The sequence below is a fragment of the Ovis canadensis genome, chromosome 3 (genome assembly GCF_042477335.2).
Source record: "Ovis canadensis isolate MfBH-ARS-UI-01 breed Bighorn chromosome 3, ARS-UI_OviCan_v2, whole genome shotgun sequence".
Taxonomy (NCBI): Eukaryota; Metazoa; Chordata; class Mammalia; order Artiodactyla; family Bovidae; genus Ovis; species Ovis canadensis.
In genome coordinates this window covers 124,704,423-124,718,750 of record NC_091247.1, presented here as the reverse complement: position 1 = coordinate 124,718,750, position 14,328 = coordinate 124,704,423, and the positions used below count along the sequence as shown (strand labels likewise).

Below are 14,328 nucleotides of genomic sequence, written 5' to 3'. Positions count from 1 at the left end.
TTCCCTCTCATAAGTATTCACCTAAATCAGACAAGTCAACAATTCAAATGCAACTGCAACGACACTGCACTATCAGCTGAAACCAGGAGACTCCAATAGCAGCACTGGTGAGGTCTTCCTGTGACCTCAGCTTCCTATTTCCGCCACACTCCTAACAAAGAAGACATGAACAAAGATATCCTTTCACAGCACAAGGCCATCTGATCTTTGTCAAGCGTAATTAAGTTTCCATTCATCTCTGCTTCCCCAGGACAGATTTTTCTGGGAGTCTGTTGTCCTAGCACATTGCAATTCTACTTTCTCTTTATAGGTTATATGAGAAGAACAGAAACACTCTAAGAGCAGCTTACTACGTGCCAGGTGCTATTCCAGGCACTTTCTGTGTATTGTCGTACTAAATCCTTGTATTACACCTGAGATATTATTATTATCTGTTTTACAAAATAAGAAACTGAGGGACAGTGAGATTAGTCTGTTTTGTTCAAGGCACAAAAGCTTGATTCGTCAGAACTGGGGTTCAAACAGAGACAATCTGGTTTCACAGTTAAGGTATTACCTTATTGACCTGGTCCAGAAGTGTATTACGAGGAATCATTATGCTATTTAAAGATAAGCTTTACAGATAGGTCCACCCATGCACTCATGCACCCACCCACCCCCATCCCTCAGCAGAGATTCAGAGAGTATCCACTGTATGCCAAGCACGGTGTCAGGCAATGGATTATGAGATGACTCCTGCTCTTATAGACTGAATAATGCCATGGTAACTCTGGAAATGGGCATTTACCAATTGCAAGATCATACTTAAAAGGGCTCTCATTGTACATAGTACCTAAGGAGAAAACAGAAACCAAGGAATCTGTTGTGCCTGAGCAAGTCCAGGGAAGGGAGGGCTCAAAAAGGAGGTATCATACTTCAGCTGGTTCACAGAGAAAAAGTTGGTCAAGCATCGAGACAACAGGCTACCTGCTCAGTCCAAGTGCTGGTGGCTTACAAGTTCTCTTTACAATATCCAAATTCAGGAAATTATTTAGAAAGTCAGCCTAATGGAGAAAACATTCCTTGTTTTTAACACCATTAAAAGGCCCTGAAGCTAACAAAGGTTCATTTGATCTCAACCATCTCAAAACCCATGTATCTGAAAAACTAAGGTTACTTAACAACATAAGTTACTAAATTTCTACTTAGTCTAATGATTCTTGAGTCACCTTCTGTGAATAATAAATTTCTATGACTTACAAAGAAAGAGCTATTGAAATTAAATATTAAACAATGTTTAATAAGCATTGTTTAGTAAGCAAAGCTCATTCACTTTAATTTCCAGAGTGTGAAGTGACCAGAGATAGTACATACACAATTACAGGAACATTTAATTCAGGCAAAAAGGGAAAACACGCACACAGTACATGGTCAGAGACTGGCAGATTACCAGGAGAATGAGTTTGTATGTATAAATGCGTGTGACAAGCATATCTCTAAACTGGATCCTTCCCAAGTCTCAGCAGAGTGTGCAAGGAGAAGCATACACACATGGGTATTTGGCATTATTACAGAATAATATTTTCTCTCTCTCTTAAGAGAAAATGTGTAAGATCACAGGAAAATGTGGGTCGCTAAACAGGAAAAAAAATCAAGTACAGAGGTGACACAGAGATGGAAAATAGAAGTCTGAACTTCTCTGCCTCTAGACAGACTATTTAATAGTCTTCAGTTCAGGTCTAAATTATCACTGTCAACATCTCAGGCCCTCTTGTTCTAGACTGGAAAAATATGCCATGAAGGCTTCATAGAACTCATTAGATATCAACCTCCCAAACAGTCTTCATCCAATCAGGAGCTATGAATTGATGGGTACCCTTTAAGTGGTACTTTTGATGACTTGCTGGAAGCCAACTGTGGATTAGCCTGAGAGTGAGAAACTCCTGAAGGCCAGTCTTTGGGTGGAGGGTGTGGTTTCCACTCTTTCATGGTCTTAATTTCCAAAGAAACCGATGAGGTTCTCACAGTAAAGAACAAAAAAAGATCCCCTCCTGGTGAGGGCAGGCGAAGAAGAATAATCTTTGTGAAATATACTCTATGATGAATTCAACATATCCAACATCCCACAAAAAAATTACATAGCATGACAAAAGGAAAGAAAAAAGTCCCAAAAGACAAAGTTAGCGTCAGAACCATACTAAGATACTGAAACATGAAACACGTTATAACTGTCAGAAAAGAAACTTGAAATAATAACATGTTAAATGTTCTAATGGAAAAAGCAGACAACATGCAGGAACACAGGTATAATGCACACAGAGAGAAATTCTAAGGAATAATTAGAAGAAATGCTAAATATCATAACAGAAATCAAGAATAAATTTAATGAGATCATAAGAAGACTCAACATGACCACAGAAAGAATCAATGACTTTAAAGATAAGTCAATAGAAACTTCCCATACTGAAATGTAATGAGGAAAATGAACGAAAAGTACAGAACATCCAAGAACTAGAGGAAAATCTCAAAACATGCAACAAACATACCAGTAACTGGAATATCAGATGGGAAAGAAAGACAAGAGGGCAGAAGAAATATTTAAAGTAATATCGATGCACAACTTTCCAAAATATAATAAAGGCCAAACCACAGATCTGGGAAACACAGGGAGCACTAAGCCAGATAAATCCCCAAATAATAAGCCGAGGTGTAGTACGTCCAAACTACAGAAAACTAAAGACAAAGAGAGAATCTTAAAGTCAGAGAAAAGAAAGTACCTATGGAGAAATAAGATTAAGAAATACATTAGATTTCTTGGACATCCCTGGTGGTCCAGTGGTTAGGAATCTGCCTACAGGGGACACGGGTTCTATCCCTGATCCCAGAGGATTCCACATGCCTTGGGACAAATAAGCCTGTACACCATGACTACTGAGGCCTCGCACTACAGCTACTGAAGTCCACACACCCCAGGGCCCCTGCTCTGCAAGAGAAGCCAGCACAATGAGAAGCCTACACACCGCAACAGAGAGTAGCCCCTGCTTTAATTTTTCAATGTTTTTTTTTTAATTGTGGTAGAAGTCGCACAATATAAAACATCCAGTTTTAACCATACTGTACTGTACAGTTCAGTGGCAATAAGCACCTTCACATCGCTGTGCAGCTCTCACCATCACCTATCTCGAATTCTGCACCTTCCTAAACTGAAACTCTGTCCTCATTAAACACTAAGTCCCCATTCTCCCTCCCCACTCCCAGGCTCTTTAGGCAACCCACCAGTATACTTTCGGACTCTATGAATTTGACTATTCTAGGTACCTTGTATAAGTGGAATCAAACCTAATGTATACTGAAATGCATTTTTAAGGTCAACTTAATATACGTCCTATGAAGAGATTGTCCCTTTTCTTCTCCTGGGCTATACAGTAGGCTCTCATTAGTTATCTATTTTATACATCGTAGTGTATAAATGGAGGAGGGCCTGGCAACCCACTCCAGTATTCTTGCCTAGAGAATTCCCATGGACAGAGGAGCCTGGCAGGCTACAGTCCACGGGGTCACAAAGAGTCAGACATGACTGAGCGACTGAGCACAGCACAGCAAAGCACAGCAGCAGTGCAGACACGTCAGCCCCAATCTCCCAATTCATCCCACCTTCTCTCTCCTTGGGGTCATTGTTCTCTATGTCTAGTGTCTCTATTTCTGCTTTGAAAATAGGTTCATCTGTACTATTTACTGTTTATGAGGCTTCAGAAATGAAATCTCTCACATTTTAAAACAGATGCGGCTTCATTTACATATATGCCTCTGTGTGTAGATTTGTTTGTATAAATACACACACATACACACATCCAGATGTTACAAGGGAAAAAAAGGCAACTTTCTTTCAGAAGTGTTTATCCAATCATTGAAATGAAAGACATTTGTTTTGAAAATGTATGCAGTCAGTACCACCTTTTAAAAAAGTAAAGCTAATCACTTAGTCGTGTCCAACTCTTTGCAATCCCATGGACTATAGCCTGCCCAGCTCCTTTGTCCATGGAATTCTCCAGGCAAGATACTGCAGTGGGTTGCCATTTCCTTCTCCAGGGGATCTTCCCTACCCAGGGCTCGAACCCAGGTCTCCTGCAATGCAGGCAGATTCTCTACCAACTGAGCAAAATGTAAACACAGGTTTAAATAAGCGTGCTGTTTTAATAACTAAAGATGCTTAAATTTTCTTCTATTACAAATTATCAAACTAGAAAAATATAAAATAAAAATTATAAATGAAGTTTAACTCACATTAAAATGTGCTCACGCTTTATTACGTAACAGGAGAGTCAACACGATACAGCAGGAAGAATGACAAGGTGGAAATTGGGATGTTAGGTTATGTTGCACCATGCTCAGTCACTCATTGGTACCTGACTGTTTCGTAGCCCCTATGAACTGTAGCCGCCAGGTTCCTCTGTCCATGAGATTTCCCCAGCAACAATAATGGTGTGGGTTGCTATTTCCTTCTCCAGGGAATATTCCTAACCTAAGGATCAAACCCATGTCTCCTACATTGGCAGGTAGATTCTTTACCACTGAGCTACCTCGGAAGCCCAGTATCATCTTCAGTTCAGTTCAGTTGCTCAGTCGTGTCCGACTCTGCAACCCCATGAACTGCAGCACACCAGGCCTCCCTGTCCATCACCAACACCCAGAGTTCACTCAAACTTACACCCATTGAGTCAGTGATGCCATCCACCCATCTCATCTTCTGTCATCCCCTTCTTCTTGTGCCCCCAATCCCTCCCAGCATCAGAGTCTTTTCCAACGAGTCAACTCTTCCCATGAGGTGGCCAAAGTACTGGAGTTTCAGCTTTAGCATCATTCCTTCCACAGAACACCCAGGGCTGATCTCCTTTAGAATGGACTGGTTGGATTTCCTTGCAGTCCAAGGGACTTTCAAGAGTCTTCTCCAACACCACAGTTCAAAAGCATCAATTCTTTGGCACTCAGCTTTCTTCACAGTCCAACTCTCACATCCATACATGACTACTGGAAAAACCATAGCCTTGACTAGATGGACCTTTGTTGGCAAAGTAATGTCTCTGCTTAATATGCTATCTAGGTTGTATCTAGGTAGTTAGTATCATCTTACTTACCCCTAAATAAAAAGCTAACATTTCTTTTCAAACATAGCATCATGATACTTAGATATAAAGCTAGGTATAATTATTTCACGTGACTTTCAATGCCTGAGAATTTGAGTATTTTGATTTTACTATTTCTGAGAATATCTGGCAAAAGACAATATCTCCTAACAATGACTTTCAATAACTGACATACAAAAGCAGAATAAAAGTCTGAGATACTTCAGAGGTACTTGGATTCGTAGGTCATTTGGCAGCAACAAGTAGAGTAATCGTAAGATTGATCTATAACTATACCTAAATTTTAAAAAAGATGGATTCTACATATCAAAATGCTTAAAAAGAACTATCAGATTCATTATGATTTAGACTAAAAATAATACAACGATAAGTGAATTACTGCCAGAATGCTAGTAAGTTTAGATGTGGCAACTTCATATAAAATGCTTAGCTGAACACTGCATTGAATCAAATTTTCTTCTATATTTCATTCTATGTTTCAGTAGCACAATATATGTGATACACGCCTTCTCTTTTCACAGAGTAAGTTTTGTAACATCAACTGTATATACCCATAATAATCATTCAGCGAGTCACAGGAACATTTTTTGTTTCCTGCTCCCTCCAATCTAAACATGACTGTACGGTGATTATAATAAAACAAAGGAACCTAAATGTTAGTCAACGTGCAAAGTGGGAAGAGTTTTCCTTTAGAGAAGACCAAATGGAAAAATAGTCTCAGCTCTAAACAGTAATAATCATTACAAAAGGCCCAAGGAAACACACAGTGCTGCACTTCCAGATAAACTACACTGACACCATTCTAGCCTGGGGTATGGAACTTTTCCATGGAACTTCAAGTACTTTCGTAAAGGGAGTTTTATGTAGCCCAATTAACTTTGGCTAGACACAGAAATCTGGCTCAGTACTTCCACGCAGTAGCCAAAATAAAGGTTTGCTGTATCAAGAATTACTGTCAGAGTCTCCCATATCCTTCCTTCTCTCTTACTAACCTAAATCTGGAAAATGACCTAACAGCCAAGTTCCTTTTACTACAATTTAGATCAATACTAATTTTACTGGCTCAAAAAAACTACAAAATATTTGGCTGAAATAAATTGAACAAGGACAAAAGGAGGACCAAAAAAAAAAAAAAAAAAGAAAAAGTAAGGATGTACACACAACTAAAGCACATACATGTTTTTAGAAACAACTATAAAACCATATGAAACATGGTGATAATGGAAACTTATTCCTTCCTTTCTCAGTGCTTGTCCAATTTTAAATTCATGGCATTAGTCCTAGGTAACAAAGTTCAAGTAAGGAATAAATCACAATTTCAAAGAGAACTTGTGTTTAGTATTTTAACTGGACATGACATTTGTATGAAAGCTCTATATATTCTATAGTTGGGTCACCCAGGCGCAACTATATTTAAACATGGAGGCTACCAATGACCCTAATGCAGAACTATTTTCTAGGGCACCCTGGAACATTGGTGATTGAGTAACATAGGACCTTAAAAGTGCCAATAGCCAAAAACAGAAGTCCTAAGTTCATGAGCTATAAAGCTTAATAATAAAAATGTGTTTACCCATTCAAACTAACCTAGTATTTAGAGGTAATGCCTAAAAATAAGCTATTTTCATACCTTATGGGGAGGCAGGAGCACTAGCTGACTTTTAGCATCTCTAATCAGGTATAAAAGGAAGGAAAGCATCACACAAAATTATTTAATATAGAATGGATATTAACGATGCTTAATTAAGAAGTCCTTGAGGATGTATCCGATTCTACTATTGAGTAGCTTATTTATTCTTGGGACATGTCCTAAACCTTAGAAGCTGTTTTCTCATTTATAAAAAGAAGGTAGTACTCATCATAAAGCTTCATGAAATAACACATATCAATCACAGGCATTCAGGAGATGTACACCTTCTTGTGCCTACCTCCCCTTTCAGGGTCCTGAAAATTACACTGTATCCACTCTGTATCCAATCAAGCCACTCTCATTCATTTATTCAGTATATACCACTGGGAATTAGAGTGATGCCGTAGCATGGATAATAAATCTCAATGCACATGTTGGCAAAATGAAGTAGGACTAATGAGGGCATGAGATTCAGACTAGGGAAACAAGAATATTTAAAACTCAGCTGCCTGTACACCTTTAACTTTTATATAGCTTGTTGTTGTTGTTTAGTCACTAACTCGTGTCCAAATATTTGGAACCCCTTAGACTGTAACCTGCAGGCTCCTCTATCCATGAGATTTCCCAGGCAAGAACACTGGAGTGGGTTGCCATTTCATCCTCCAGGAGATCTTCCTGACCCAAGGATCAAACCCATGTCTCTGTGTCTCCTGCACTGCCGGCGGACTCTTTACAGCTGAGCCAATGGGGAAGGCCAACTTATATAGTACTATACAGCAATTACATCTAAGCAAAACTGGGGGAAAATGGCACACGCCCAGCCCTTACATAACTTAACAAGAGAAATACAAAGGAGGGTGCAAGGACAGTGGCTAAGACTGTGAAATGCCTTATACTAAAGATATAAAAAAATAAGTAAAGACTTACTCTCTGCCCCACATTCAGGGTCAAAAGACATAGATTTATATCTGTCATTCAAGTGAAAAAGTGCCACTACAGAGACACTGAAAATCAGTAGCATGGAAGTATAGAGAAAGGAAAAAAAAAATTGCTTAAAAGATGCAGGCAAGACTTCACAGAGGGAAATAAAATTTGAACAGGCAGAGAGGGAAAAGGACATTTTTGTCAGAGGAATAAAAAAGGATTTGATCTATGGAATTTGTCAAAGCATTCTGGGAAATCCTAAATCTTTTTGAACTTTTCTAAATACTATCTATACTAAAAATTCTTAAAGAAAAATTTGTACAAAAATGTTCTAAAAGACATACCACTGGCTATAATAAAAGCACCAACATTTTTGTTTTTGTCCAAGTTGTATCAGAAAAATATAATTCTTTATATGAAATCTTAATTTACAATATAAGTCTCATTTTGTTGCAAGTCAGTTGCAAAGCACATATTGTATCTTTGGTCAGTTCTGATGGAAGAGTAAAAACACCATTTCATTTCTTTTCCTCTCTCTTCAGAGTAATAGCCAATTCCATTTTATAATATTTTATATTTGAAGCATTCAGAAGTCAAAATGTGTGGCATTTTCTACCTTGCCAATTTCATGTTAAGTCAATGGCATTTTACCAGGCTAAGAAACCCAAAATTAGACAAAGGCAATCCACTGGGATCAGAAATGTGCCAAATCTCATAATTCAAAAAGAAACTATTAAGGATGGTTTTGGACTTTTTGGCACTGTGAGTTTAAACCATTCCATAATAGGGTTTATATTTCATCTAATCAGCAAGTCGGAAACTATAAAAGTTCTGTTGGGGGCGGGGATTAGAATTTGAATTGTAATACATGTCTTTTCTTCCCTTCCTTCCATATGCTTCAGTAAACTAAAACTGCTAAATTTTGTTTTTAAAAATATCTTCTTAAAAATAAAGCAGCTTGTAAAATCATAGTTTTAGTACAGGAAACTTAAAATATTCATGCTTGAAAACAAGAAGGAAAAATAAAGGATACGTGGTTTCTATATACAAAGTTATATCACAGTCTAGGTATATTCAGAATTAGGTAAAGTTTTCAATGTTTTTCTTTTCCAAGTGATTTTATTGGAGGAAAGATAAATCAGGCATTTAAAAATTTTATTTTTGAAGGTGGCCATTTATCAATCTAATTTAAAATGTTTCTATTTTGATTCCATAAGAACATCTAAAGGCAGTAGTTGCAGCAAGAGGTATACATGAATTCTCTTCTTATTTGGAGCTGTGTGAAATACCATCCTATCAGAACAGGAAATGGAAAAGGTTTTCATAAGGTAAAACACATTTTTTCTAACTGATTAGACTAGACATGGCATGATCTTGTCAATGGCCCAAAGAGCAACTCATACCCTCCAATTCTGAGTCATGTTCTTTCCCTTTCTCTGTTCCTTATTTTTTGGGGCCCCACATTAATTTATTTTATAATTCTTTCTTTCACATATTTTATTTCATTTTTTTTGTTTGTATATGAAAACATTTCCACATCTTTATTCTCCTACCCTTCAAATGAAAATTGTTTTTCCATCACTTTTTAATTTCTAAAAGCTCTCATTTTTTCATATGTATTTTTTTAAGTCATCCTGCACTCCACAAAATGCTATATTACCATCTCAAACAATGTTTTTCTTCTGTTCCCTCATTTCCTATTGCTAATCCATTTGTTTCAGCTCCAATCTCTTACATTTGAGGGTTTCCTACATGACAGACGATCTCTGATTGCCCATTGTTATTTTACAAGTAGAGTTAATAAAAGCTGAATGAATTCCTTAGGCATAAACGTGCTTTCTAGACTGGAAAGAGTCACTTTTGTGTGTCTGGTTAGGGAGCAGGTCATTTTCAGAGATCTCCAAATGCAGGTATATGGAAATCTTTTCCCTAGAGTGATTCAGTTTTTCCAGATAAAAATGCTACCATTTCTTGGGAGGTGAGGTTTGTGTATATGTGTTGCCGGTTGGGGAGTATCAACTCTTGTTTAGTTGTGTTCTGCATGTAATAGGGGAGGGGTATTGACAGTTTGAATTCTCCACTGGAAAACATTTGATCAGTCCTCTTTTCATTCCCCTCTGCATTCCATCCTCGACTGGGCAAGCTGTTCCAGAGTTAGGGAGCTGTCTCATTCAACAGCTTCACCACTAAGAACATACCTTCCCTTGACTTGCAGTGAGTGCTTGGTTACTAGGGCTGTGCACACGGGGAGAGACAACTGATTACCCTATTTTATTCTCCTTAATACACTCTCTTCTATATCAACTACCACCAAGTCTTGAGTCTCTAGATTTCTTATTTTTATCCCATTTCCAAACCTCCTTTAGACAGTGGTTTATTCTGTTTTGATCAATCAGTTGTAACACCTTTATCTGATACCTGAGTTCCAAAAATCAACTGAAATTTCACCTCCCTTCCCATTCTGATTGTTCCTATGAGGTTATTCCCTCTCAATATTTTATTCAGTAAAAATTTATTCTGATTTACTCACACAATCACCATTTCTGTGCTCACCGTTCTTTTTAAAACCAATCTGTAAATCTCCTTCTAGATTTAAATATGTCTTTTCAAAAGACATGTTTAGTATTATCTTCAGCTAGAGTTTTCAGTGAACTGACTTTAATTTCCTGGCCTAGGAATTCCTGGCTCATTCAAGTAAAGTAAATTCAAAACCCAAACCCCAGTGAGGGGAGGACAGAGATGACAACTTCTCTGCAAAGATTTCAGATTCCACTCTGAGAAAGGCAAACTTTCATGCTGCCCTCTTTTATCAGTATGTGAACTTTTTCTACATTGTTCTTTCACAGAGGATATAAACTTTCCTACTTTATTTAGACATCTAATTCCTGGCCTTCTGTTGGTCCAACACTTCATCTCTTATTCCATCAAGAAGGAAAGACAGACAATAAGCTCTTTCCCATGGGTTGTTAGGACTAGTAAACTATCCCAAATCAACTTTAAGATCAGCCTACTGTTTACTGTTCTGGTGTTTAGTTACTGCTTTATTTCCATCCTGGGGAAATTCTCTTCCTATGCTTTGAGCTCAGCCATGCATTAAGAACATATCTGTTGCATTTTATTAAGTATACCTAGATGTGTTGGAGTGAGACATTTTCTGGTTACTTAGTCTGCCCATATAATCTCTTTAATAGCATTTTAGTGGTATGTTAGAATGGAAAGGTAATACTTGTAATTGTTTAGCTTATCATCTTCTATGGGAAATAACATTATTTTTAAACAATTTAAGATACCTTTCTATGAATTTACTTAGGAATTACTTTCCTGACCATTGTCTCCATGTTTTGCTAATATTTACTTATTTTTAGTAACACTGGAGAGAAATTAAGGGATATGACTAAAATAACATAGACATAGATTTAGATTGAGACTGAAAGCTAGTTGTACCATTTATTAGTTGGTGAGCTCAGAAAAGTTATTTCAATATTTTGAACAATCTCCTATTGTAAAAAAAAATTATTATTACTACTTGAAGCACATAAAATTACAATTTTGTAAGTCACAGTGGTTGACTATAAACAAATCCTTATGCTTCCAATATCGCTTTTATAGAAATATGACCAAGACTCATCATATAGTGGGTAGTCAAATTATGGGTGCACTTCTCTTACAGAATGACTCCCAGTTAAAAGGATTCTAGGTGACACTGATGGACACACATGCAATATCTTATATAATACTTACTTTTTGGAAAGAATCAGGTGTTATAGCCAATCTGGGGTTAACATTGGCTTACAGAACATAATCTTTATACAAATATTGCTATTTTGACAATTTCATTACATAATCTCACACATTTTGGCTTCTCCATTTATACATTTCAACTAAGTTACATGAAGGATACACATCATACTTTATCTATGGCAAACCCCATAGCCAAAGGAACTAATTTTTCTGTATTTTTTTGTATATTGTTCTAATTTAGTATGACCATCGTTACATCCTAACAGTCTGGATTAACTGGCCAGGAACAGGTGCGTCAGACCCTATCTACCTCAATCTGAACAGGAGAGCCAATTCCTGAAGGGTGAAAGAGACAGGTTACTCACTGTTAGAGCAAGCAGTTTCCCATAGGTAAGATGAGCAGGGATGTGGTCAGTCTTGGATCTCAGTGATTCCATATACCAATGCTCTGCTTCAGGGAGCATGCTTAATCGCATGTACGCTTCACCTGATAAGAGAATCAAAAGAAAAGCAATCTGACGGTACAGTTTTCCAAGAACATTTGCAACAGCATCATATCACGTTTATATTCCACATGTGTTTATATCACGTTTATACATTTTCAGATTCTGTGAGAAGTACTCTCATCCATTATCTCATTTGATTCCCCTGAAGTCATCATCACGTCAATCTCACAGATGAGAAAACTTATGTTTGGCAAAATTAAGTGAAATGCCTAATTAAAAATGTAATATGCAGAAAAGCTTTGATTTTTTTTTTAATCTAGAAATGTCTAATTCTCAATCATATGTGCTTTGTCGCCATTTCATTTTTTAAGGTTGGGTCTTTCTTATCTACAATCACTTATTCTTTTTTATTCATATTCATTCTTTCCTCTACAAACTCAAGTATTTATAGAATAACTACTAAATGGAGAGTATTATGCAGGACCTAAACAACAAAAGTTCAAGGTCCTACACACTAAAGTTGAAAACTCTGTTGAGAAAGTAATATTAAATGAAGAAGTTAAAGGGAATTCCTTGGTGATCAAGTGGTTAGGGATTCATTCTTCCACTGCAGCAGACACAGGTTCAATTCCTGCAGAAGCAATGGGGCATGGGTTTGGTCCCTGGTCTGCGCATTGAAGAGTCCATAAGAGATGTGGCTGGGGGAAAAAAAAGGAGCTAAAAATATTCGGGATGAAGCACTGGTGCTAGATGTTAGATTTTTCAGAAATTATTTGCATTTTATATATTAATAAGTAAAGTAAAATTTACCAGTTTCATTTGGAAAATCCAGTGAATACATGACAATTATTTAGCATGCCCATTACCAAGTGTAAAGCTAGTCTATGGCCTTTCAGCCATTAGCTATTATTTTCAACTTATATAAATTTTGCCCACCAAATAGCTTTTCATTAACAGCCAGGCAAGAGAAAAAAAATCAGAAATAAGCCAAAAGTGTATCAGTTCAGTCGCTCAGTCGTGTCCGACTCTTTGTGACCCCACTAATCGCAGCACGCCAGGCCTCCTAGTCCCTCACCAACTCCCAGAGTTCACTCAAACTTATGTCCATCGAGTCGGTGATGCCATCCAGCCATCTCATCCTCTGTCGTCCTCTTCTCCTCCTGCCCCCAATCCCTCCCAGCATCAGAGTCTTTTCCAATGAGTCAACTCTTCGCATGAGGTGGCCAAAGTACTGGAGTTTCAGCTTTAGCATCATTCCTTCCAAAGAAATCCCAGGGCTGATCTCCTTCAGAATGGACTAGTTGGATCTCCTTGCAGTCCAAGGGACTCTCAAGAGTCTTCTCCAACATCACAGTTCAAAAGCATCAATTCCTCAGCGCTTAGCTTTCTTCATAGTCCAACTCTCACATCCATACATGACCACAGGAAAAAGCATAGCCTTGACTAGACGGACCTTAGTCGACAAAGTAATGTCTCTGCTTTTGAATATGCTGTCTAGGTTGGTCATAACTTTCCTTCCAAGGAGTAAGTGTCTTTTAATTTCCTGGCTGCAATCACCATCTGCTGTGATTCTGGAGCCCAAAAAGATAAAGTCTGACACTATTTCCACTGTTTCCCCAACTATTCCCCATGAAGTGATGGGACCAGACGCCATGATCTTCGTTTTCTGAATGTTGAGTTTTAAGCCAACTTTTCACTCTCCTCTTTCACTTTCATCAAGAGGCTTTTTAGTTGCTCTTCACTTTTGGCCATAAGGGCGGTGTTGTCTGCATATCTGACGTTACTGATATTTCTCCCGGCAATCTTGATTCCAGTTTGTGCTTCTTCCAGCCCAGCGTTTCTCATGATGTGCTCTGAATATAAGTTAGATAAGCAGGGTGACAATATACAGCCTTGAGGTACTCCTTTTCCTATTTGAAACCAGTCTGTTGTTCCATGTCCAGTTCTAACTGTTGCTTCCTGACCTGCATATAGGTTTCTCAAGAGGCAGGTCAGGTGGTCTGGTATACCCATCTCTTTCAGAATTTTCCACAGTTTATTGTGATCCAGAAGTGTATCAGTTGCCTTCTTATACCACCCGCCTCTCCTTTCTACACTTATAGTTTGAAAGAATACTCCACTTGATAGGAAGATTAGATTGTAAGATGATTTGTGTATTTAAGTTAAATATTATAGTTATATTAAACACTTCAAATGAAGAAACTACTCAGTTTCTGAGACCAAGGAACAAACTGGTGACCTGCACTATTTTTCAAGCAGATTTTCATAATAGCTTAACTAATCATAATTGTGATGGCTCTTTCCATTTAGAGGAATAATCAGAGGATTGCCTAAATGTATCACCCACACTGGTTGTACATCTTTGCTTCAAAGAAAGAGCTAGTTTCTTTTACTTTAATCAAATTCTCTTTACATTACCACAGTGTTGTCGATACAAATATGTTTGATGAATTGATCTGCATCT

At 37.6% G+C, this 14,328-nt stretch overlaps 1 protein-coding gene across 2 annotated transcripts in view; it reads right to left on the bottom strand.

Moving 5' to 3' along the window:
* The window catches only part of TMTC2 (transmembrane O-mannosyltransferase targeting cadherins 2), a 436,273-nt gene that overhangs the window by 122,528 nt on the left and 299,417 nt on the right, over positions 1 to 14,328 (bottom strand). For both annotated transcript variants that reach the window (XM_069584133.1, XM_069584134.1), the window contains exon 8: positions 11,784 to 11,905. In XM_069584133.1, the coding sequence (XP_069440234.1) occupies positions 11,784 to 11,905 (122 nt within the window). The remainder of the gene's footprint in view (positions 1 to 11,783; positions 11,906 to 14,328) is intronic.